The 25,703-nt window shown below is 33.1% G+C and overlaps 1 protein-coding gene across 6 annotated transcripts in view; it reads right to left on the bottom strand.

Moving 5' to 3' along the window:
- The window catches only part of LOC143202934 (cyclin-dependent kinase-like 2), an 89,799-nt gene that overhangs the window by 2,513 nt on the left and 61,583 nt on the right, over positions 1-25,703 (bottom strand). For 4 of the 6 annotated variants that reach the window (XM_076414940.1, XM_076414968.1, XM_076414960.1 and 1 more), the window contains exons 6-10: positions 12,999-13,230; positions 12,780-12,934; positions 8,226-8,362; positions 4,307-4,489; positions 4,068-4,253 (exon numbers count right to left, since the gene is read on the bottom strand). In XM_076414940.1, the coding sequence (XP_076271055.1) occupies positions 4,068-4,253; positions 4,307-4,489; positions 8,226-8,362; positions 12,780-12,934; positions 12,999-13,230 (893 nt within the window). The remainder of the gene's footprint in view (positions 1-4,067; positions 4,254-4,306; positions 4,490-8,225; positions 8,363-12,779; positions 12,935-12,998; positions 13,231-25,703) is intronic. The other 2 variants (XM_076414977.1, XM_076414983.1) reach the window with 1 other exon arrangement.

Consider the following 25,703-nt stretch of genomic DNA (forward strand, 5'->3'; position numbering starts at 1 on the left):
TATGTATGTATTATTTCAACATTAACAAAAAAAAACTAGAAAAATTGCCATTATTGGAGTATAGACCAGCCTTTTTTAAAACATTGTGAACCATTTTACTGTTAAAAGTGACAATTTGGAAAGAAATATCGGCTAAAGGATTGATGGGGCTCTATTTCTTCGAAAATGACTGAAGTGAACTTCTGGCTGTTAGTTCCAAACGTTACATTTGATAGTTAAGATAGTTCTTTCCAGAGTTCCAGGGTCCCAGGGTTCCAAGAGCTTAATTCATTTAATTAAATGGCGTGATTTTAATGTAGATATCTTAAACGTAGTCTGCAGTAATTCAGTTTTCTGTAGTTTTCCAACTTGAACATGTGATTCTCTGGCTCAAGAAAGCAGGGGCGCCATGTTATAATTTGACCAAAGATTCCAGAGCCTGCACAAATTCAATATACAGTAATCACGTTTGTAAAAAATTAATTATTCATTAATTTAAGCAGTAAGCTAAGTAGTTTAAATTATTATTTCCTAGAATAATCAATTCAACCGATCCAGCACCCTTGTTGAATTGATTTAAATCAAGAACCATAGTTATTACAAGCCAGAAACAGTTTTACAAAATGAATATATGTTAGATATTCGTAAAATAAGACTACAGATATTGTATTTTTTAAAATATCTATTAAATTAACAGCTCAATTGACATAACTCCCCGGCCTGACACATAGATTGCACTACTAGAATTAAATCCATATATTTTTTAGTCAGTCCTAACCCTTAAGAAGAAATAAGGAATTTCGCGTGTTAAAATATTGCTCTTTGAAGGGAAAAATACAGTTGACAAAAACTTAAAAACTCAGAAACTTTACTGACGAAAACATTAAAAAAATCCACAAAATGGTTTAAATGACCCTAAAGTGAAATTAAATGAAATAGCAGACACTTTAAAGATATCAACTGAACGTGTACATCATATCATTCACGAATATTTGGGTATGGGAAAGATCTGTGCAAAGTGGGTGCGGCGCAAGCTCACTCTTGACCAAAAACAACGACGAGTTGATGATTCGAAGCAATGTTTGAAGATAATGAAGCATAATAAATCCGAGTTTGCTTCGATATGTGACAATGGATGAAACATGGCTCCATCATTTCACTCCGAAGTCCAATCGACAGTCATCCGAGTGGACTGCATACTATGACCCCGGTCCAAAGCGTGCGAAAACGCAACAGTCGGCTGGAAGGTTATGGCGTCTGTATTTTGGGATGCGCATGGAATAATTTTCATGACTACCTTGAAAAAGGAAGAACCACCAACAGCGACATACGTTGCATAGCGTTATTGGACCGTTTGAGGGACGAAATCGCCGTAAACGGCCGTATTTGAAGGAAAAGAAAGTGCTGCTTCACCAAGACAATGCACCGTGTCAAAAATCCATGAATTCGGAATCGAATTGCTTCCTCATCCACCGAAGAAATAATAACATTAAAGAAATAAATTTTCGTCGAAAAAAGAAGTGATCGACAAAACTGAGGCCTATTTTGAAGCAAAGGACAAATCGTACTACAAAAATGGTATCGAAAAGTTGGAGGGTCGCTATAATCAGTGTATCAGCCTTAAAGGGAATTATGTTGAATAAAAAAACTAATTTTGCCAAAAAAATGTGTAGGCCGGGGACTTTTCAATTGACCTGTTATATTTACTGATATAACATTTAACAAAACTTCAATACAGTTTACCCTATAATTATTTATCATTAAGATTATCTAGAAGTAAGTAGCCAAAATTAGTTTATAATAATTTTAAAGGTATATTCTTTAATACACAAGGAAATCTTGACTTGGTCTTAATATAGCTTAGTTTACTTTCAGTTGCTATCCGAACCAATTCAATTATGTAATCATGGTCTACGTTAACATGGGACTGATTATGCGGATGAGAGATGATCAAAAACGATGTACCTTCACAATATTCATACACACAAATGCACAACTTGCAAATAAATGATATCAAAATGATTTACAATTGAATTGGGAGTACGAATTAGGTCGATCCTTTTTCAAGCAATGGTAAGACACTTATTTAACGTTTACATTAGAAGTACAAATTGAAAGCCGTCGCTTTACAAAATATAGCGCAACCCCAAACAGAACCATAAAATGGCGAATGCGCCTTAACATGTCATGAAAAGACAATTGTCCACAATTTCTCAATTTCTTCAAATTGGATTTGTAATTATTAGTACAACCAGAATTAATCAAAGAAAAATAAATGACAAACATTAATTAGATAACCACAAGTGGTCTTTATTGGCAAATGGCACTAAAAAAATATCACGCATTTTTTGAAAAATTTGCTCAGGTAGAAATCAGGAAAAAAGCTAATAACGTTATTAGTTTGTAGCGAAGCTACTTGTTCATAAAACATTTAATAACCCTACTGTTAACGATTGTTCAAAAACCGTTTGGATGACAAGCAGTATATTCCGAAAGTGGTATCACTAGCACCTTGTTCCTCAGCTATGACAATAATTTTGCAATCGCAAATGTATTTATAATTTTGTAGGAAGAACTATTTTCTAATAGAACAGAACCATCAAATAAATGCGTTGTTATTGTTATATAATGTACCTAGTCATCTCCAGAAGGGCACTGAGGAGAGAGAATGGGTCACTTTTTGTCATATGTCTGCCACCTAACGTAATTTTAGCCTTAGCCTAGCCAATGGACCAGAACATAATAAGGCTTACTGAACTATACTACCGAAAGTTTCTACTCTTATCTCTCCTATCAAAGAATCGTCAAAACATATCTGAGGTTTTAAAGCAATATAATAATAAAGAAACTATTCAAAAATGTTGGAAGAATCTCTCTTGTGTCAACGATGAAGATGCCAATGTTCCCTTAATTGTAATTAGTAGTGTTGGGAACTATCGACTGAAATCGATTATCGATTGTTTAGTAATTGACTACTTTTTACTATCGACTGTTTCATTCGACTTTTTCAGTTTTCAGTCGCTATTTTCGGTCCGACTAATTTTATTACTATTTACTATCGACTCTTTCAGTCGTGTACTTTTACTTTTTTTGGTTCTACTAGTTTCATTCGACTGATTTTTAACGTTTTGAGTCTATTGTCCTAGCCGCAACCTTGACAAAAATGTACCCAATTTATACTTACATAGATTTATATGTAATATATATAGTTTCATAATTTTTTTGGTAATTTGCTTGTAAATAATAATACATTGTATATTAATAGAACAGCATTTTGGACCGATATTTTTCAAGATTGTTAGTATAATAGGGTAAAAAGAATAAAATTGGGAATAATAAATAGTAAAATACTTTTGACTGTTTTTATGGCATTAATAGGCAATATTTTGATTACTCTCTCGATTTTTGACAGTAATTTTTGTTGTAATTATTATTTTCAGTCGCCAGTTTTTTGACTATCGACTGTTTCGACTGTTTTGACTGTTTTCAGTCGATTGTTCCCAACGCTAGTAATTACATAACAAATGCTATGGAATGCGAATATCCTTATTAGTGTGTCCCTAAAGGTTGTTTACTTATTGAAAATGGTGAATCCCTACATTACTTGTAATCCAGCAGACATTAAGCTGAAACGAAGATAAGTATGTTTATTAAGTTTGCTATTAATATATGTATATGTATTAATTGTTTCTTTTAATAAAACCTTTATTGTTTAAATCACGTTCGTTAATGTAATCATGTCCTGATAATGAGAATTAAACTTAGATTGAATTAGTTCACATTGACGAGTGTTTGCTGTACATTTTTCCTGCAATTATCCCTGAATAACTCTTCTTCCGCGCCAAAATTCGACTTAAAAGTTAAAAGGTATGTTATATAAGATGGGGCAAAAGTCCCGCTACAATTGCCGCAATTTCCGGCAAATGACAATAATGGAACAATTATTTTCAACAAATATTATCACAATTTCTGCTTGTTCTATGGCACGCAATTAAAATGTTTTATTTTTTTCAATTGTACCAAACTAGTTTGTACTCCTAATTCCAGCAACACTTCAGTATTCAGTACACATTACGAAGTAATATTACCTGATTGATTTTATGATTATTTCCGTTTAGATTCTGTAAAATGTTCGGTGATTTCTTTGGAGGTTCTTTATTGAAACTGATGTTATTTATGCTCGGATGTAAGACATGATGCATGTTGGGTGATTTGTTGTAATCGCCTACCCCGAAATGAAATGATTGATAAACCGGAGACTCACTCTGAGGGGGCTGAAAGCATACGATATAGAAATTGGAGACAATGGCTCGTTTCTGTGGTTTACCTCGATATTAAGTTCTTTCTGATGATCAGAATTGGGTCTACGATCCGTTTCGTTTTTGTTGAGTTTCGCCAGGTTTTCCAAGGATTTTTCTAAAAGTTGTATGTCGTTGTTCGTGGGTAGCCTGAGGTGGTTCTTGTTGGATGGAAGATACTTCGGTTGTAGAGATGTTTGCTTGGTGAGCATCTAAAAATAAATACAAATTAAACACATGCTAGATTGTTCAATTTATTTGGAAAAAACCAAGTATAGGGTGTAATTTCTCTCGCGGCTATTTGGCAAAATTGGTATAAAAACCAGCGATGTAAATAAAGTTTCTGTCTTGTTCCAAAGCCATAAGTGGTGTTATTAAATTATTTGATTTGTCATATTGTGATACATAAGAAGATGTAGGTTTAAAATTCAAGTTCGGTGAAGTATACTATATATTCTTCCTACTTGTAAATACAAATATATAATTAAGTTTGGAGCACTCGAGCACTCGAGGGCCAAGGAAACCCTAGAAAACTAGAAATATGAAATCCAGAATTATTGGTAGTATAATAAGAAACACTGAAACCAATGGAGAATATTTTAGTCGCGCAGCCGTGTGTAATGTGTATAAGGATCAATGAAGCACTAGAAAACTGGAAACATGGGGTCCAACAGAGTTACAGGTAGGACAAAAATTCATTGAAACCAATGGAAAAGAGTTTAATTACAAAGTATTAAAATTATGATATAAATATCAATTCAACAGAGCTCGAAGATAAAGCAAATTGACGTTCGAATCGTATTTTTAAAAGGAACAATAGATGTCGATACAAGAATCAATTCCTGGTTTGTAGAAAAGAAGGAAAACAAAAATTAGAGGCCGTTACAGTTTATTTGGAGTCTGTTCAAAATGGTACAAACGATTAAAGATGTAAATAAAAGCATAAGTGGGGTTATTAATTCCGTCCCGTCCAGAATCATAAGTGACTCGTAAGAATAAGAGTTTCTTTTTTGCGCTAAACTATTCATTGAGCCATTTTTAAATTCGAGATCAGCAAAGTAATGCTAAACAAGCTGTACAATGCGAAAAGGTTGTAGATGGATGGAGCCAGGTCTGGAGAATACGGCGGATGTAATAAGTCTTCCCACCTGCTTCCAATTTATCGTTTCTTGTCGGCAGCAATCAGGTTCTCCAGGTTTAACAGTTCATGATGTGCAACACCAACCTAGTTCCACCAGACAAAGAGCACGATCTTAAAAACAAAGGGATTTAGGCATTGGGATTTTCGAAATAAATCTATTTTTCATCCCCTGTTACTATTCCATGCAGAAACGACCTCTTTTCGTATCTTTAAAGTATCATTTCATTGATTATTTTTCAAAATACAAACAACAATTCTTCATTTTATGTATCCTAGCGATATTGCCTTATAAGGTTATCGTTTCATTATCATCAGAAGAAACTAAATCTGGATATATATCTACTACCATGAATCTGAATCAATACAATACAAAAGGTTAGAAAAGGAGTAGCGTAAATATCCAGCAATTTCAAAAAATTTACGAAAGACATAACTTGTAATAAAATTGCAGTCCAGTTTTTCCTGACCGACGATGATAATGATGCACTGCTTGGCCTATTAACTATTTGAATTAAAAAAGATGGAAAGTACAGTCCGATATAGAATACTATTCAATGGAAGTTTTCTGCAAACTATTGTCATACCTTTTATACCACTTGGAAGATTTTTCATCACCAAATAATTAGCAACTCAATAATTATTAATTCATAGATTCGATTAAAACTAAAACAAAAGCAAAATAGTCCAAATATGCGCTATCCCAATACAATATATATAGTTGAGATATTTCTCCAAGTGGTTATAATTTATATCGGTCTATATTTTTAAATAAATAGTTTAATTAAGAATGAGAAGGAAACACTAAAATTAGTTTCAAAAATTTCACTTATTATATTAAAAATATCCTTAGAAAATCGAATACTAGGTCCTGACACGAATATTTAGTTCGAGCTGATTAGGTGTATTCGCAAAACATGCGAATATTCAGGTCTGTACCAAGCTTAAGAGATTCTGTGACACCTAATATCTATTAAAGCATCGTATTATTTTCAGGGCATTTCCATTATATGCACATAATCCTCCTTTAAGAAGAGAAAATGGAATATGGGCTAGGACAAGTCTAGAAGAAGCACTTCTATTTGCCAACTATTTGGAAAATATTTTCCAACCAAATGAAATAGAAGTAACTGAAATCGTACCTCAAATAAATAAATTAACAACCAAGGAAATAAAATCAATAATACCAAAAGAACTAACATAGGAAATACAAACAATCATGAACCCGAAAAAAACACATGGATATGATCCGATTACAGGGGAAATTCTTAAACACTTGCCAAGAAAAGCAATAGTAAAACTGGTTTATATATTTACTGCAACCTTAAAATATGTGCCTACCTGCTGTAAAGAGGCGGAGGTCATCATGCTTCCTAGCCTGGAAAACCTGTAAATGAGATCCCAACATATAGACCAATAACTTTGTTACCGGTCATATCAAAACTTTTTGAAAAAATATTTCTGAAAGGACTTAAACCTATTATTGAAGAAACATGCATAATTCCCATCCATCTGTTTGGTTTTAGAGAAAAACACCCAACAGTGGACCAGGTTCATAGACTTATTGATCAATTGGAAAAAGCACTAGAATAAAAGAAGATATGTTCAGCAGTATTCCTGCATGTAGCTCAGGTCTTCGATAAGGTCTGGCGTCGGGGGCTTGAACATAAGCTTAAACAACTTCTGCCCGAGTAATACAACTTCCTCTTAAAATATTATATTAATGAAAGAATGTTTCGCATTAGATGTGAAGATCAATTCAGGAGTAAGATCAATAAAGATTGGTTTAGAAAGGTCAAGTAACAGAACAAACTACAATAGCCACGTTTGCTGATGACACATGTGAACTGGCATTTGGCAAAACGGAACAAGAAGCTAAGAAACTCTAGAAAAACTCCAAGAGGCAATATGTTAAGTCAATGCATGGACGAAAACGCGAGCAGCGCATTAGACTTAATGAAAGTAAATAAGTACATATAAGTGTATTTACTGGTAAAATAATAAATACACTGTTCAAATGGCAATAATTATTAACAATCATACTATTCCATATGCAAACACAGCTAAGTACCTAGGCATGAACCTAGATGCGAACTTAAGATGGAAAGAACACATTAAGAAGAAAAGAGAAGAGCTGAATCTCAAACATAGGAAAATATATTAACTATTAGGTTATTAGAAACTAAGTTGATGATATACAAACAGGTACTAAAGCCTGTTTGGACATATGGCATATATATATATATATATATATATACAGAACAATCCAGAACAAAGTACTAAGTACTAAGGGGTATTGTTAATGCCCCTTGGTATGTATAGAACCAATACAGAAACCTGGGAGTGGGATGGTGACAGACGAGATAAGAAATGTTACAAAGGATCATGAAGAATGGCTTAATAACCATGAGAACGTCGGAGCTATCCAGCTGGTGGATTCAAAGTGCAATAGTGAGAAGACCTAAAAGGACCAATCCTTTTGAGCTGGTTTAGTACAGTGGGTTAAAAGCAAAGCACAGGACGTGATGTACGGTGTAATCAATAGTATGGTAAAATCATAAACACTATAGGTTTAAGATTTTAATCGGAAGATATTGCTCGTTAATCTTATTTTAGATTAGTTGCAATTAAAAATAAGTAATAAAAAAAATTCAATTATATATTGTCATTTCTAATGGCGATCACTTGAAAGCAATTAAATAAAATTGATTTTGAAGAGCCATATAATGCTTTATATTCGAATATTGAAAGCGCTAGTTACTTTTCTACAAAATGTATGTTATTTATGTAATGGAATTTATAATACTAACTTGGTGTGACGAATTTTTTACATTACTGGAACTGTTGATAACACTCAACCTTTGACTCGTTTTTGCCAAAGTGATCAGGTTCTTGTCCTCTTGTCTTGGTTCGTGAACTTCATAAGTGAATTTTCTCTTGACTGTACCTGAAATTAAAATAAACAAAAATCGAAAAAGAAAAATTATAATCAAGTATTAAAAATAAACAATCCAATAGATTCCTAACAGTCAATAATAATTTTGAGAACTTGATAACATTTAAAGCAGTGGAAAAAAATCATTTTTCTTGTGATATGTTCTATATCTCTTTAAAGTCCTGGTGAAATCGTTCACTTTGCTATTCATTCAGATCTTCCAAATTTTCCGGAGAGTACTTAAGGTGGAATGAAAAAATGTACTTTTAGACATATTGGGAAACTCAAAGTTTGAAATGCTTCAGCATCCTTTTAACGATTTTTTTATAGTCTGTGTCCGTATGATTGCCTAAAATTTTCTCTATAATCTCCTTAGAGGCAATTCACCCATCGTTTGGAGGATTTTTCGTAGTCGTGATGAATTGTCGGTCAGTTATAAGCCGTCTAATGTGAAACATACCTTCAATGTTAAACAGCAGTGGTAGAAAAACTTGAATTTGTGAAGGTACCATTGTTTATTAGATGATGTTCTTTTTACCAACTTTAATTTTCCTTAGGGCCCAACTCTTTTTGGTCCATTGATATGCTCCATTATCTCATAGACACAAAAAGCAAGGTAATTGATGAACACAGCTGCGTGCCCCAGCAACATCCACGAAATGTTAGAATCCCCGCATACTACAAACCATGGCCTTCATAATTTTTGTAGGTATCTTTGCGGTGTACGAAATGACTTATAGGAATGAGAATATAAAAACTCCTTTCAAAGCTTCTTATTTTATGGAGACGCCAATATGCTGTATGATATTCGATCTTAAATGCATTGCAATCCTGGCGTTTTGTAATGTTTTCGACATACCAAAATACGGTGAAAATACTCAAACAAACATTTTGTTAAACTGTGAGTGTGATATGGATATGAAATTCATCATAAATGGAGACGAATGGAAATTATAAAAACTAAAGGCAACAAAAAAATAGAGGAAAATTAACGAGAGAAATAGAGATGTTAGGAAGAAAAAACAGGAATAACAAAAGATAATAAAAGCAGCTAAAATAGCATAAATATACATGCACTATACTCGACTTCTGCTCCTTCCATTTGGATTAATATTTTAATTTCTTTTTTTCTGTTTACATTGCATGATATTTACGAATAATTCAAAAATGGAAATTATTATATCACACCTATTTGGATCCAGTGGATATGCGTGTAAATGGAAAATGTAATTACCATTTTTTTTTGTAAAAATAAAATTAGGCTTTGCTTACACGCTAAGATCTCACAGAAAAGTGTAGAATAACATGCGTCCAATTTTATAAATTACCACCAATAAACAATATTCCAAGTTATATAATAAATTATAACAATTATAGTTTATTATAATTATAAATGTGGCATCCACTATAATTGTTCTTTATGTTTTATTGTTCGAATTATTTATTCATCGATCATTTAGTAAAAAAAATTGTTACAATGTATAACTTTTTCCCATCTTTCTAGCAACAATCATTGATCCATTTTCATACTTCTTCAATTAAACCGTGCTGCATCGAGCTGAACAATGGCAATCAGAAGGCGTTATGTCTGGAAAGTACGCTATATTTCGAGCTGCAACAATGTATCCTTCACAGCTCTTGTTACGTGTAGCCGAGTATTGGCATGCGAGATGATGACTTTGGGTCTGTTACTGGCTATTGCTGGACTTTTTGCAACAGTACGTCATTAAATTCGGCCGATTTACAAAACACATCTGATAGGGTTTTAACAGCTCGTAATACAATACACTTTGCCTGGCCATGAATATTCCTATTCGGTGTCTCGGATCGGTGATGTAGAGGGATTTCTTAGGATAACCCATGATATTTTGCACTTGAAATTGTCATAGTAGATCCATTTTTATCACCAGTCACAATGCGCTCTAGAAAACGCTTCTTTCCAAAAAAACGATCTTTCCCATCGCATGTAGCTAAAGCTGGGTTTTCGTAGGATAATCTTGCAATTTATTTCCATTTGTTTTTGGAATTTTTTTACCATTGACATCAAAATCACCACTTTTAAATCATTGCGAGCAACTACTGGTATATGACCAAGTAGCACCAAAATAACAACAAAAGTAATTACTATCGAATAAATAAATTACACAGATTAACTCAATAACACTAAATAGAAAACTGTTACTTTTCTGTAGATAAATGTCCAAATAATCGAATTTAACAGTTGGGTTAAGTTGTGTGCGAAGTAGCAATCGCTATCCTAATATGTATATTCATCAATAGATGTCGCTGATCCAAAATTTTGCACCTAATAGATTCGATACATTTAAAATGTTCTTAAAATGATACTGCTTACTTTATTGTCATTTTTTAAATGTAATGTATTTTGTTGTTTCAGTTTTCAGTATCAAAAATATAAGTTTTTTTTTTAATACACATGATCTCACAATCGATCGTACCGCTTTTATTGAAAACCTCAACATAATGTTGCCATCCGTGTTGCTTCTAGTTGATTTTTTACATTTAAAACTTTCATTGATTCAGACGGCTCATGTCAGCATAAAATAATGTAGTTTCTTATCGCAATAAGCTTTGCTCATATATACAAGACATATTTACATACTCGTAAGAACTAATATTTGGATCAATAAATATTAAGACTTTATAATGTCCTTACTTTACATACAACATTATTTATTCCATTTTTTTTATTATTCTTATCTATATATATATATATATATATATATATATATATATATATATATATATATATATATATATATATATATATATATATATATATATATATATAAATGAAACGTTGTTCGTTAGTCTCGCTAAAACTGGAGAACGGCTGGACCGATTTGGATAATTTTGGTCTTGAATTATTTGTGGAAGTCTTTGATGTCGAGGATCAGATCCGACAGTCTACGTGCGCGAGAACATTCTTAACTTCGGTGATCCTTTGACACTTTTGAGTGACAATGAAGAAGATAGGCTTAGAATGCAACGAGTTCGTGCACTTTAAACACAACAACAGCGAGCATGACATAATGATCCTGTGAACGAGCTGCATTTTACTGTGATGCGGCAATAGAGTTTCCCACAGTTGACCAAAATTTCATGCAGTAGTTACCAAACACATGATACATGGACCCTGCGGAGTTTTCAACTACAATTCACCCTGTATGGTTGACGGCAAGTGTTCCAAGTGATACCCAAGAGACCTGATTGCTGAAACCGTAATGGGAAATGATGGATACCCATTGTATCGTCGGCGATCAGTTGCGGACATTAGGCGATCGGTAGTTATGAAGGTAAGAGGACAAAATGTTGATGTAGACAATCGTTGGATCGTGCCATACTCGCCAACATTATCCAAAGCTTTTGAGACTTACATCAATGTGGAATATTGTAACTCTGTAAAGTCGATAAAGTGTATATGGAAATATGTTAACAAAGGTAGCGATATGGCCGTCTTCGCTGTAACCAACGCAAATGTCGAAATATCACAGTACCATATGGGTCGCTATGTAACTAACAACGAAGCAATTTGGCGTATCTTTTCATTTGCTATCCATGAAAGGCACCCTACAGTAGTCCATTTAGAAAATGGTTAGGAGGTAAAAAGATGAGGATTCGAGATATTCGAGGATCTCAATGTGATCATTCAGAATTTTCTTCCAGGACAGTTGGTTTCCTTCAAATCAGTCGACACCGTTATGAACCAGGATGATGTAGTCATCCCACGGAGTTTTTAAATTCACTAGAATTTCCTGGATTACCACCTCACAATTTGAAGTTAAAATAAGATCAGTTGTCATCATGCTGCGTAACATTAATCAACCTCCACTGTGCAATGGAACAACACTGGCTGTAAAAAATAAAGGAAAAATACAAAGGAGAGGGTGTCTTGATCCCGCGTATACCGATGATTCCAACGGATTTACCATTCGATTTTAAACGTTTACAATTTCCAGTACGTCTGGCCTTTGCGACGTCCATAAATATATCTCAAGGCCAGTCGTTGGAAGTTTGCGGAATCAACTTGGAGTTTCCCTGTTTCGCGCATGGACAATCATAAGTCGCCCGTTCGCGCGTCGGGAAACCGTCATCTTTGTTTATTTACGAACCACAAAACAAAACAAAAAATATAGTTTATCAGAAAGCTTTAAATTGATTAACAAACTGTGTCATAACTGTGTGTGTCTATAAATATTTAATTGAAACCTTATAAATAGCCAGTATTTTAGTAAAACTCCGTTTTTAAGTATGAAACATCATGTATATTAATTAATCGAAAAAAAAATAATAAAAATTCATTCATACCGAGCATTTTTTTTATTAATTACGGATTATTGGGTATTTTATTTATCGATAGAGGCAGTACGAAGTCTGCCGGATCAGCTAGTCTAAAATAAATACTACTTACCTTCCGTTAATGAAAATCTCCATCTCTCGCTGTGCAGCTTCCTGTTTTTGGCATCGTCCTTCTTGTCCGTCGAGAGTATAACTTCTGATTTCAGCTTCCTTAAAAGAGGAGCACTGAACTCGATATTTACCTTATCTCTTAACGCTGGCAAAAACCTGACGTAATTTAACACCCAAAAATTTCAATAGTTGAACTTGGAATGGCTTTGAATGACGTTACCTCTGTGGAAATTTGTCGTGAGTGAAATAAACGTGTTTCAACAGTTCCTCGGCGGACATCCGTTCGTGTGGATCCATTTTGGTGCAGCCGGTGAGGAAATCTATAGCTATTAAAGGCCATGTCTGGAAGATTTTGTAAAATCCCACCATGCCTTCTTGCGACGGCGTCTTCATAATGGGGCGTAACTGTGTATTTTTGGACATCAAGTGTTGATGCCGAAGACAAGGTTTACCTGTTAAAAGGCAATAAAAATTATTATATTGCGACTTGAATTTCCTTTACTAGAAACAGTAATTGAATAGTATTATTTTTTTGCTTAAATTTATAATTATTGAAAAAAAAAAATTGAAAAAAAAAACAATTCAATTAAAACACATTCAACAATATTTGCCTCATTTTTGCAATTATGTGGCATTTCGGAAGCATTTATTAACCATTCTGCATCGATTTCAACATCTTTGAACTTATCTGAGATAGCTCTTTAGTTTTTAGCAAAATTAGTTTTTTTTTATTCAATATAATTCCCTTCAAAGCACTTCATACACTGATCATAGCGACCCTCCAACATTTCGAAACCATTTTTGTAGTACGATTTGTCCTTTGCTTCAAAATAGACCACAGTTTCGGCGATCGCCCTCTTCACTGGACGAAATTTCTTTCCAGCGAGTATTCTTTTGAGATCTGAGAACAGGAAATAGTCGCTCTGGGCCAGATCTGGAGAATACGGTGGATGAGAAAGCAATTCGAGGCCCAATTCATGGATTTTTGCCATCGTTTTCACTGACTTTTGACCCGATGCATTGTTTTGGTGAAGCAGCAATTTCTTTTTCTTCAAAGGCGGCCGTTTTTCGGCGATTTAGTCTTTCAAACGTTCCAGTAACCATATGTACTAGTCGCTGTTGATGGTCATTCCTTTTTCAAGGTATTTAATAAAAATTATTCCATGCGCATCCCAAAATACAGAGGCCATAACCATCCAGCCGACTGTTGCGTTTTCCCACACTTTGGACCGGGGTCATCATTTGTAGTCCACTCGGATGTCTGTCGATTGGACTTTAGAGTGAAATGATGGAACCATGTTTCATCCATTATCACATATCGACGCAAAAACTCGGGTTTATTACGCTTGATCATCTTCAAACTCTGCTCTAAATCATCAACTCGTCGTTGTTTTTGGTCAAGAGTGAGCTCGCGCGGTACCCAATTTGCACAGAGTTTTCTCATATCCAAATATTCGTGAATGATATGATTACACGTTCTGTTGATATCTTTAGAGTGTCTGCTATTTCATTCAATTTCTATTTACGGTTATTCCAAATCATTTTGTGGATGTTGTAAATGTTTTTTTTTCGGTAACAACCTCTTTTGGGCGTCCACTGCGTTCACCGTCTTTGGTGCTCATTTCACCACGTCTAAACTTAGCATATCCATCCTTGATGGTTGATTTTCCTGAGGCAGTATCCGGAAACTCGGCATCTACCCAAGTTTTTACTGACAGCTGTCAAATTTATACACGCATCTTTTGAAGGTTAGGCCTAACTAAAAAAACATATGGACTTAATTCTAGTGGCGCCATCTATGTGTCAGGCCGGGGACTTTTCAATTAATCTGTTAACAATTAATAAATTACATTTTAAAGAAATAATTGAATTACAAATGCAAATTACGTATTTGTATTTTAATTATGAGTAATAACCAGTTCCAGGCATTCGTTTTCAATCCATAGAAAATGTAAAACTGAATAAGGTGAGAACTGAAGTTTATTTGCGGATAATTTAATAAATTGTTCATTATTATTTTATGAAAAATAACGTGCATTTTACTATGGATATAAGTTTCTAGGGAACATTCAGTTCAACAAGCTCTCGACAAGGCGTGGAACGGTAATGGCTCCCGGACCCTTGGAACTTTTTAGTTGTAAAATACTTTAGGCCAACGAGACGCATAAAACTCGTTTCATTACTAATGGGATTTTGGATAATAAAAACACTCTGTCATTCATAATTACTGTTTATTAATATTTATTGACATATATGTGAGAATTGAGGATGGCCACGTGGTCAAGTGATAGAAACTAACGAGATTATATCTGTTCTCGAAAGAAGACTGCGTCACCGATCCTCACTTGAAAGGACTTACCGTCCAAGTATGAATCAATCAGGGTTATTAGGTCATTCGGTAGACTAAGCTGATTCGCTTTGAATATAAGACCGTTGTGTCATACTTTATCGAAAGCTTTGAAAACATCTAAAAAGATGGCCCCAACTTTCCGATCTTTTCTTAAAGCCTGGTGGATGGTTGCTGCGACGCGAGCAGCTTGATGAAGGATTGAGGAAACTGAATTGTTCTTTCGGTATTATGTGATGTGCGCCTGTGAAGCTGTTTAAAGCGTGTAATATCGCTTTTTCGGCAAGTTTAGAGGACCGTCGAGTATCTGTGTTGGGGTTTTATAAGTCCAGCTCCATCGCTGGGCCCTTGATTGAGGGCGGATGTTTTTACTTTTATTCTTGGAAATTCTATAATTCTGTTAAAATATTTTATCTCCTAGGGAATATCATTGTATTTATCATTTCAGATTGTTGTAATCGCTAATTGTTCTGATACAGGATGGATGCTCACGTATATATTTGTCTACAATATTTATTTGACCAAGTCATCTAAGATTTACATAGCATTATTGGACCGTTTGAAGGATGAAATCGAATAAAATCTGTCGCATTTCAAGAAAAATAATGTGCTGCTTCACGAAGACAATCCATCGTGTCACAAGTCAGCGAAAACGATGGCAAAAATCCATGAATTGGGCTTCGAATTGCTTCCTCATCCACCGTATTTTCCATATCTGGCCCCTAGCGACTATTTCCTGCTCTCAGATCTCAAAAGAAAAGAAGTTTTCTCGCTGGGAAGAAATTTTCGTGGTATTAAATCGCCGGTGATCGCCGAAACTGAGGCCTATTTTGAAGCAAAGGAGAAATCGTACTACAAAAAAGGTATCGAAAAGTTGGAGGGTCGCTATAATCAGTGTATCACCCTTGAAGGGAATTAATAATTGATTTAGAGTATTGAAATAAAGAACCGAAGAAAGCTCATAAAGCAGAATAATGGTTTGAAAGAGATGTAGTTAAGGATTTAATTGATGATAAAGTTGAGGATGCCGATTTAGAAGAAGGAGAAGTTGAAGAAGAAACTGAAGAAAATAAAAATAACAAAATCAAGTACAATATTAGAAGCAGAAAATGGGGATAGTGATAACCAATTCTTATGATACCTCAGTGATACAAGAAGAATATGGACTAATGTAAGGCGGAAGTGGACTTGAAGGAGCAAGTTATGAAGAGTGCGATAGTCACCAACTAGGAAGTTTTAATGGATTCGTAACATTTGATAATGGTAACCCAGTGGCATGGAAGATATTCATTCGAAGGCAAATACATGTATATGTTTGACAGCCGAAGAACAAACTAAATAATCGAATTACATTGGAGAGTGTTTTGGCGGCTATTTCTATGATTGTTCAAAGGTTTTTATTGTTCTAAGAGAGGATTATCTAAAGTAAAAAATTGATTGTTACCTTTGTTTATCATATGATTATGCAGATTTATTCGATTAAATCATTAATTAAAATTAAACTAATCACCACATAAAAATAAAATAATTCTAAGTTCAAACAAATTTGTATGTAATTATAACGAAATATTTTTGTTATGGCAATTTAAATGTATTTTTATATTTTTTTGTTTATAATCTTAATCAGGTTTAGTTGTTAGGTACATTTAAACTGAGATGGGGTGTTAAATATATGATTTGTGTCGATACAAGAACCATCCTCTGTAGAAAAGAGAAAGAGGGCGCTGTAACTTGTATCGGGTCTGTATAAAATAACAAGGATCTAAATAAAGTTTATTTTTTGTTCCAAGGTCATAAGTAGGGTTATTAATTTCGTCCCGTCCCGAATCATAAGTGTTTCGTAACAGATGAGTTATTGAAATTCATCAAAACCAAGGAATCACGAAACAGCAAGGAGATCTAGGAAAAAGTCATTTATTTGCGCTGCACTATTTCTAATGATGAAACATAAATATGTCATGACGATATAAAGTTAATGAATCGCTCGGTATAACAGAAAAACTGACGGTATTCATAATATGTCTGTAAGATTATAATTATAGCTGAATATTGACAACTTTGTACTTTTTATATTGTATTCATTCATACTTTTATCGAAATAACCCATATTTTCAACAAAAAATTTACCGAGAATTTTTGTCCACATCCAATCATATTTAAGCGAAAAATTACCATGAGCAATTTCGATGACAAAACTTAATAACCATTTCTAACGAGACTTTTTTCTACGTCTGATGGGCTCGGAAAAATATATTTCAACTTATTATGTCAGATAGTCACGAAAACGGACTGCCAACGACAGCTGACCTATTTGAGCGATACTCTGGAACGCTGTTTAATGAAAAAGCTTACCAAAAACTTGACAGATTATAGATAAAGCATAAATTTATTTACTACCAAAATACCGTTTTAATTTTCAACAAGTAAAACTTCGTCGACTCTCGTTAATTTAATGTATCACGTTGCCTGTTTATATGAAATAAATAAGAGAAACAAAATATAAAACAGAGAAATTATTAGTATTTGTTAGCAATAAATTCATAGGTTTTTTTATTGTTTAGTTTTTTCCTGTTTTGAGCCTAAACTACTTGAGCTATGAATATGAGTTAAGAATAAACTTATACTAAGCTAATACACTAATCAAATTGGTATAACCATCGAGATGTATTGCCGAGGTATCCCTGATTCTGCTTGTGGAATCGGACATCGGTCAAGTGATATAATTAGTTTATTAACATTTCGCCACAACGCAAAATTAACCTGAACAGATTTGGAGCTATTAAGATGTATTTTCCAGTCTCTAGTCTATTTGTTTATCTTGTTGACTGCTACTTGCACATTTTTTTCAGCCTTAGCCCGAGATATATCTTTTGCCATAATAACTGTGTCATCGGTAAATGTTCCACTTTTTCTTTTATTATTGGGATATGACAAATATAGAGCAGATAAAAGAGTCATCCCAAGACACTACCTTGTGGAACTTTAGCTGAAACAGATTTAAGTGTAATAAATTAATCGCCCGGTCAAAAGCTTGTGAGACATTCAGGAATATTGCAGAGCAGTATATATTTTCTTCGAATGCCTTTTCAATAACCACTGTTACTCTGTGTACTTGGTCGATTGTCGTATCCAAACTGGAAATTTGGTTCTTCTATAAATTATTTAATACGTTTTAACAGCAGTTTCTCAAATAATTTTGATATCGCAAGTAGCAGCGAAATATACCTGTAAGATTCAAATTGTTTTGCTAGCTTTTCAGGTTTTTTAAGCATAATTATTTATAATTATTATTATTTTTAGCCTTTTTGGAGTGAGGTTGTTATCAGTTTATGTGGTAACTTCCATTGGGAAAATCACGTTTACAGCCACATCGAGTTGATAGACACGATTTATATCTATCGTAGTTTCTATATCAATCGATTGAAATACGTTAGCCAATGATTCGGCGAATAATTCAGCTTTTTTTATTGTTATGTCAAACAGATTCATTTCGAACATTTTTAATAGGCGGTACTCTAATAATTAGTCTTTTAAAGTTTCTCTCCATAGGGAGTAATCTTTGTCTACTTATGGGCTTTATATGTTTCATATATATGTAATTCACTTACATATGTTTCGAAGCAATATTGTTTTGTCTACACTACTTCAGGTCCTGTACCATATTCTTCTAGTTTTTCATCTTTCTATTATGAATTCTCTATTTTGATAGGAGTAATTTACATATTATTCTGATTTTTTTCTTGAAGCCAGGGTAGCTTGTTTTGTAGTAGACCGAATTTGTTTAATTATATTTCGCGTTTGCTGCTCAAGATGGTCTATACTTTTCAGTTTTACGCTTGAACTGATTTGTATTAAAAATCTATTGTAATCTAAACACATCTTCCCTGGCCAACACAATGGCTAGTCTTCATAATTATTTCCATTATAGCGAATTTTAGAATATAGAATGAGGAGTAGATTTCCATCTCTAACGTTACTGAATGAATTGGCGGATGTTTTGGTAAAAGAATGGGACAAAAATCCGTTCTAAACTAATTAGAGTACATTGAGGCTCAACATATTATTAATTAACAAGAACTGTATATATCTTAGGTGTTTATGTTATTTTATCCACCCCAGTGATTTTACACTGCCCCTTCGAAGCCATTGAAGCAAGCCACCAATGAAACTGAAACATGTGGTAGTTGGAAAAAGCTATGTCCAGACTATATAGTAGATGCATGAAAGGTTCCCAGCTAATCTTCTTTAATTATTTTCCGAATCGTTAAATATGTATGTGATCTAGTATTCTAGTATGTGATTGTTCTAAATGCGATGTCGAATTCACCACGACTTTGTTAAGATCAAGTTGAGGGTTTTTTGTTGCTGATGTTGGATCTTCGTGTGATGATAAACCGCTGTATCGCCAGCAAATGTTGCACCAGTAGTGTTTCGTGAGGTCGGTAGGTTAGCTGTATACATAAGATATAGCAATAGGCCGAGAGTCCAGTGTGCCCTACGAAACACCCTATTATATGGGCTGTAGGTCAGTGTATTCGTCACCCTGTTTGACAATAAAATGTCTGCCTGAGAGGTACGATTTCAGAAATTGAAAGTGCGTATGGGGCAAAAGCTTTTTCAATTCAACGTGGAGTCCAGTGTGCCACACCTTGTCGAAGGCCTGAGAAATATCGAGAAATGCAGCGGAGCAATATTTTTTATCGTTTAAGTTTTTGTTAATTTGGTTCACCAATCTATGTATTTGTTCTATTGTTCCGTGTTTATTACGGAAGCCAAATTGATGGTCTGGAATAATATTTCTCTCCTCTGTGATTAATTTTAATCTCTTAATGTATAGTTTTTCGAAAAGTTTTGAGATGACAGGTAACAGGCTTATAGGACGATAAGAGAAGACGTCTTCTGATGTTCCCAGGTTTAAGAATCATAAAGATTTGAGTCACTTTCCAAGGGCTATGAAAATAATTTAGTTTTAGCATGGCATTAAACATGAATATTATTAATTTGCTGCACTTTCCTGAGAGCTCTCTCAAGATTCTTCCAGTAATTCGGTCAAAACCGGGAGCGTTTTATCATTGATTTCTTTAAGTATTGTTTGTTTTACTTCCTTGACAGTAAATTTTTTATGTGGCATATTGAACCATTTGAAACGGAGTGTTAAGAAAGTCAATTATGTTATTTTCTTCTGTTGCGGGTATTTCAGATGGGTATGGATTAAATACGGCTTTTATGTGTTCCGTTTAACTTCCGCTCTATCTTTATCATTCCTAGCCCAGGTATTGTTGTCAATTTTAACGGGTGGATTATGTTGTTGAGTTTTTTTAATCTTTTTTGTTACTCTCCACAGAGAATGTTCCGTTGCATCAGTTGGCGTTAAGTTTTCTAAATAGTTTTAAATTGATTGATTTTTTCGTTATTTATTAGCCCTTTCAGCTCTTTTATGGCCTTGTTGAATTTTCTCTTGTTTTCTTCTGTTCTGATTTGTTACCAGGTTTTTCGCAATTTTCTCTTTTCAGCAATTTTTTGTTTAATTATGTAGATGAAATATAAGTATAATTAAACTTTTGATATGTCGCTCTATTATTAGTATTAGTCTAGAACGCCACATAACATGTTTCGCATTGTAGTGTCCTCCGGCAATGAATCTAATTACCCAGCGTGTTAAAGAAACCGTGGTATTGTTCTGCCTTGTTGTTGTGTTTAGATGGACAATATACAGCACTAATTGTTAATGGCCCATGCACTTCTTTAATAGCTACACTGGTGGCTTGTAAATATTCCTCGCTGAATTTCTCTCTTTCACAGTGTCTTATGTTTTCACGGATAATTATTGATGTTCCTCCATGTGCTTTGTCATCTGGGTGTTTTGTGTGATACAGCTTGTATTTGATTGTACATAATTTCTATCCGTGAGATGTGTTTCGGATACCATCATGATATCAATATTGTGTTCATATAAAAACATTTTAAGCTACCTGGCATGTTGCTGGAGTCCATTAGCATTCCAGACGGCTATTTTGTATTTTCTGTAGGGGCTATCAGTCATTAGGGTAGCTTGATAACGACGACGGTGAGTAAATTCATCATTGTACCCATTTGTTCCATAAGTTTAACCAATATTTCATGTAATTTACTAATAGTACTTATAGGTTCAGTGGTGATTGGCGTTGTCTGCGTATTAGATTGGCTCTGACTGTTGGTTACTGCGTTTGCGTATGAGATATGAGGATGTTGTATTGGTGCTTTTGGCGAGTTAGATGGTAGGGGCTATTTTGGTGGCTGTAAGTTTCTTTTTTCTCTCAGTGCTGGATACAGTTTTTGTTGCAACGCTTTATGGATTAGGCATCCCCTATAATTTGCAGGATGGTCACCGTCACAGTTGACGCATTTTAGTTTGTCGTCACGTCGCGCATTTCATGCATTTATACAACTTGCGACAGTATGTTTTGGTATGCTCATATGCTGGGCATCTGGCGCATTGTGGGATGTTTTTTTTGTGTTTGGTGGCTCATATTTAATGACATTGTGGTCCAAATACTTAATCTCGTAAACATGTTGATTATTTCCTTTTGGCTTCAAATCAATATAAAACATTGACAGTGGCTCCTTTGTTGCATGACGTTTTATGTTATGTATATTTACAACTTCGTGGCCTTATTCAGCTATGGCTGTTTTAATTGCGTTTTTATCCGTTGCGTGATGTAGTCCTTTTATGACAAATTTAAAAGTTTTTTTCGGATTTTGGTCGAAAAGTATGATATTGTGTTTTTCTATTGTCCAACTCTTTTATTAAAATTTTGAAATGTTTAGGGTCAAACATTTGAATCTTCATTGTTTCAGAACCGCTTGCTTTTATTGTATAATAATTGGATATTGTCTTGAGCAAGTCATGAAGATGTTTAGCAACACCTAATTTATATACTGTTATTGGGGGTGATCTGGGAATTGCTTTTGGTTGGTTTTCTTTGTTGTTCTGGTTTTCTTCTGTCTCTTCTGTCAGGGCACTGAAACAGTTGTATGTTGGGAGGGGTTTTTGAATCCAATAGTCGCTGATTTTCGTCTGTTTTCGGACTAATTGTTCTTCGGAACTTCTTAAAAGTTTTTTGTTTGTAACCGTGTTCCATTCGTGCATTTGAGGTTTTTCAGTTATTGGTAGTTGATTGTTATTTCGAATAACGGGTGATTCAATTGATGAATCGACAGAAAGGTGTTGTGGATTGGCCATTACGTATTGAAATTAATAATACACATCACTTAATAGTTACTAAATGTTTAATTTAAATTTATATATATATATATATATATATATATATATATATATATATATGCTTTGAAAAATCAATAATTAATTTAATGATGGTAAATATATTCCTTTAATGTACATTTCTAAATTGTAAAAGTCAAGGTAATTTAATCAATTGTGTTCGTTCTTTTAATATATATGTTAAAGCCAAATATCAATTTGAAGTAAAAAAATTTCAAATTTTCTCTATTTTAATATACAAACATGCATTACTTCATTTATTATTCCATATTTGTGTTTATAGCATAAAGGTAAAGAAAGATCATGTATATATTTGATGCCCTGAAGTTGTTACAGTTCTGAAAATCACCTTACTTGTGATATTTTGTTATAATGTTCAGTGAAGTAGTAATTTAAACTTATCAATACCTTATTGATTATTGAAACTGAAATTGGATTTAATTAATTGTTATTTTAAAAAAATTAACGAGTTCCTGCCATAGTTACTTTATTATATATAGACAATTATTATTTTAATGAGTTATATTAAATCCATTTCTGATCTTATATTGAAAACACTGTGAAAAAAAATTTTAGTAACAATAATTTTTAAAGTATTTTACTCTATTATGAGAGAAACGTGATTAAGTTAATAAAACCACAGAGCGATCGCTAGTTACCATAGATTTGTGAAACTTAAATTAGTCTATCAAAACGCTTCAATACTTTGTGCCAGTCGCAAATTAAGTTTTCGCTTTTTCCAATAAAAATAGTAAGTTTAACTTGTTTACATTATTATTTATATTTGGTTTAATTTCGTATAGGTGACAATAATGTTCTAGATCACCTCAGAAGTATATATCGACTAAATAGTCTATCGTGCTCCATTTATTTCTTCATGATGTCTCGGGGACGGCGCTAAACTTCAGTTAAAAATAAAACGAGTAAGACTTACGGCTCTGCTGAGTACCGTATCATATTCTGTATATATTACAAAAATATAACCCTTTTCTATGAATTAAAATATTTATTTATCTATGAAGCCGTGTAACTACTATCGCATTTGACATTAACAAATATTTTAGTTTCTAACAACCTTTGTAAAGGAATAGAACATGGAACGTTTTATTCTTAAAGAAAGTTTACAAATATTGAAAAATGTTGGTCTTAAATTGTTGGTCCTATTAGACTAGGGTTGGGGACTACCGACTGAAAATAGTCGAAACAGTCGATAGTCAAAAAACTAGCGACTGAAAATAGTAATTACTATTCCTGGTTCGACTATCTTTTCCATTCGTAATATCAGACGAAGATGTACGAATTTCTTCCCGTATAAATTGTGAGAGAGGAAAGGACGGAGATAATTACTTGGATCAGTTCATTTAAAATCAATTTAAATGGGCAATTGGTAGTGTTAATTAATGTTATATTTTAGTCTTACCTTGACATTATGAAAAAATAATGAAGTAATTATCCAAAGTAATGAAGACATAATATAATAAATGTAATTGATTGTTATGTTTTATTTGAATATACTAATTTTTGCCAACTCTATTACAAGTGAGACGAAGATGTACATATTTCCTCTCGTACTAATTTTAAAAATGAAAAGGAAATAAATAATTGCTGAATACTACTACATTGTAATTAATAATTTTATTTTAAATAAAGTAAAATTATTTTTATATTTTAATGTTCTGTGGATCTCTAAAAGAATGACCGCCAAATATCTTATCGCATTTTAATAATATGTTAATTGCTATTTTTAAATAACATACTATACTAAATATAGATAGTACAATAAAACAAAACAACAAATACAACAAAACCTAAAAACAACAGATGTACAATAACATTCTTGGTCAGTAGTTGTGTCTTGAATTTCGAGTTGCGGAACTGTATTTGTATTTTTTGAAGTTAGAGTAATATATATCTTTCGGGATAATTTCTTGTATCGCCTCCGCATTATTTGTAAACCAAATCCTGCTTTGTTAAATCTAGGATCTAAAAATATGGATTTACCACCTACAGTGTTAAGTTCTAAAATTGTCAGTCTTTTATTAATGACATCTGATTAGCAGAAGTTGAGGATTCTCTTTCAAAATATTCCCTAACTACAGAACATTTTGCTGAACGCATCATTCTACAGAAAAGTTAAAAAGTAATAAAAATAGGTTATAAAAAATATTTATCTTTCTTTACCTGTGATAAAATAAGCCTTAACCAAAAAGTGTCGCGATTATTATTATTTCCTTGTATTTTCTAATAGCAATGAAAATTAATTGCGAGATTTCTTATCAAATTTTCTGAATTTATTAGAAATATTTAGTATAAATATCGAATATAGTTTATCATATCTTTACCGTTAATATATTTTTAGGAAATTAGCATCCGCTACTCTAAAAACATCTTCAAATCGTTTAAAAATTTCTAGAACCTTTCGAATAAAAATTTAATAATTTAATTAATTTAATAAAAATTAATTTTCAAGATTTTAGGAAGGAAGTTTTGACAATCAAAAGGCTTGAACAAAAACAAAAAAGAGAGTTAGATCGAAAGGAAAAAGTCAATAAAAAAATATTACCATTGCCATAAAAAGAGTCAAAAATATTTTACTATTTATCATCCCTATTTTATTATTTTTGCCCTATTACATTAATAATCTTATAAAATAGCCTTCCAAAATGATGCTATATTAATGTACATTATATTGTAATTTACAATCAAACCACAAAAAAGCAAATATCTATCAAATATATCTATGTAAGCATAAATTCAGACGTCAGAGCAAACATTTTAAAATCAGTCGAATGAAACTAGTAGAACCAAACATAGTAACTAAAAGTACACCACTGAAACAGTTAATAGTAAATAGTCATAAAATCAGTCGGACCGAAAATAGCAACTGAAAGTATTCGACTAAAACAGTCACTAGTAAAAAGTAGTAAAATCAGTCGAACGGAAAACAACGAAACGTAGCCAATTACTAACAGTCAATTGTCGTTTTCAGTTGATAGTTCCCAACGTTACTCCAAACATATATCACTATGTCAAATATATCTGAACGAAAATTGCAATATATTCGATAAACTGTATAATGTTGAACTAAAAAAATATTAATTAAACAAAATTAGTCCCGCCCTTCAAACACCAACTGTCATTCGAAAAATCAAGATAATCACAAGAATACATGAGGAGTGACCTCATTATCATGTCAAAATAGAAGTATTACAACACTTGGATAACACCAGAGCAAAACACAAACTCAAAATAATCCAACAATTCAAATTTGGTTGGTGTGATGAGATTTAAGTTATTGCAAAAAGAAATGGTAGGTT

The sequence above is a fragment of the Rhynchophorus ferrugineus genome, unplaced genomic scaffold (assembly GCF_030347505.1).
Source record: "Rhynchophorus ferrugineus isolate W39M unplaced genomic scaffold, kcgeb_rfMv2 rfM1, whole genome shotgun sequence".
NCBI lineage: Eukaryota > Metazoa > Arthropoda > Insecta > Coleoptera > Curculionidae > Rhynchophorus > Rhynchophorus ferrugineus.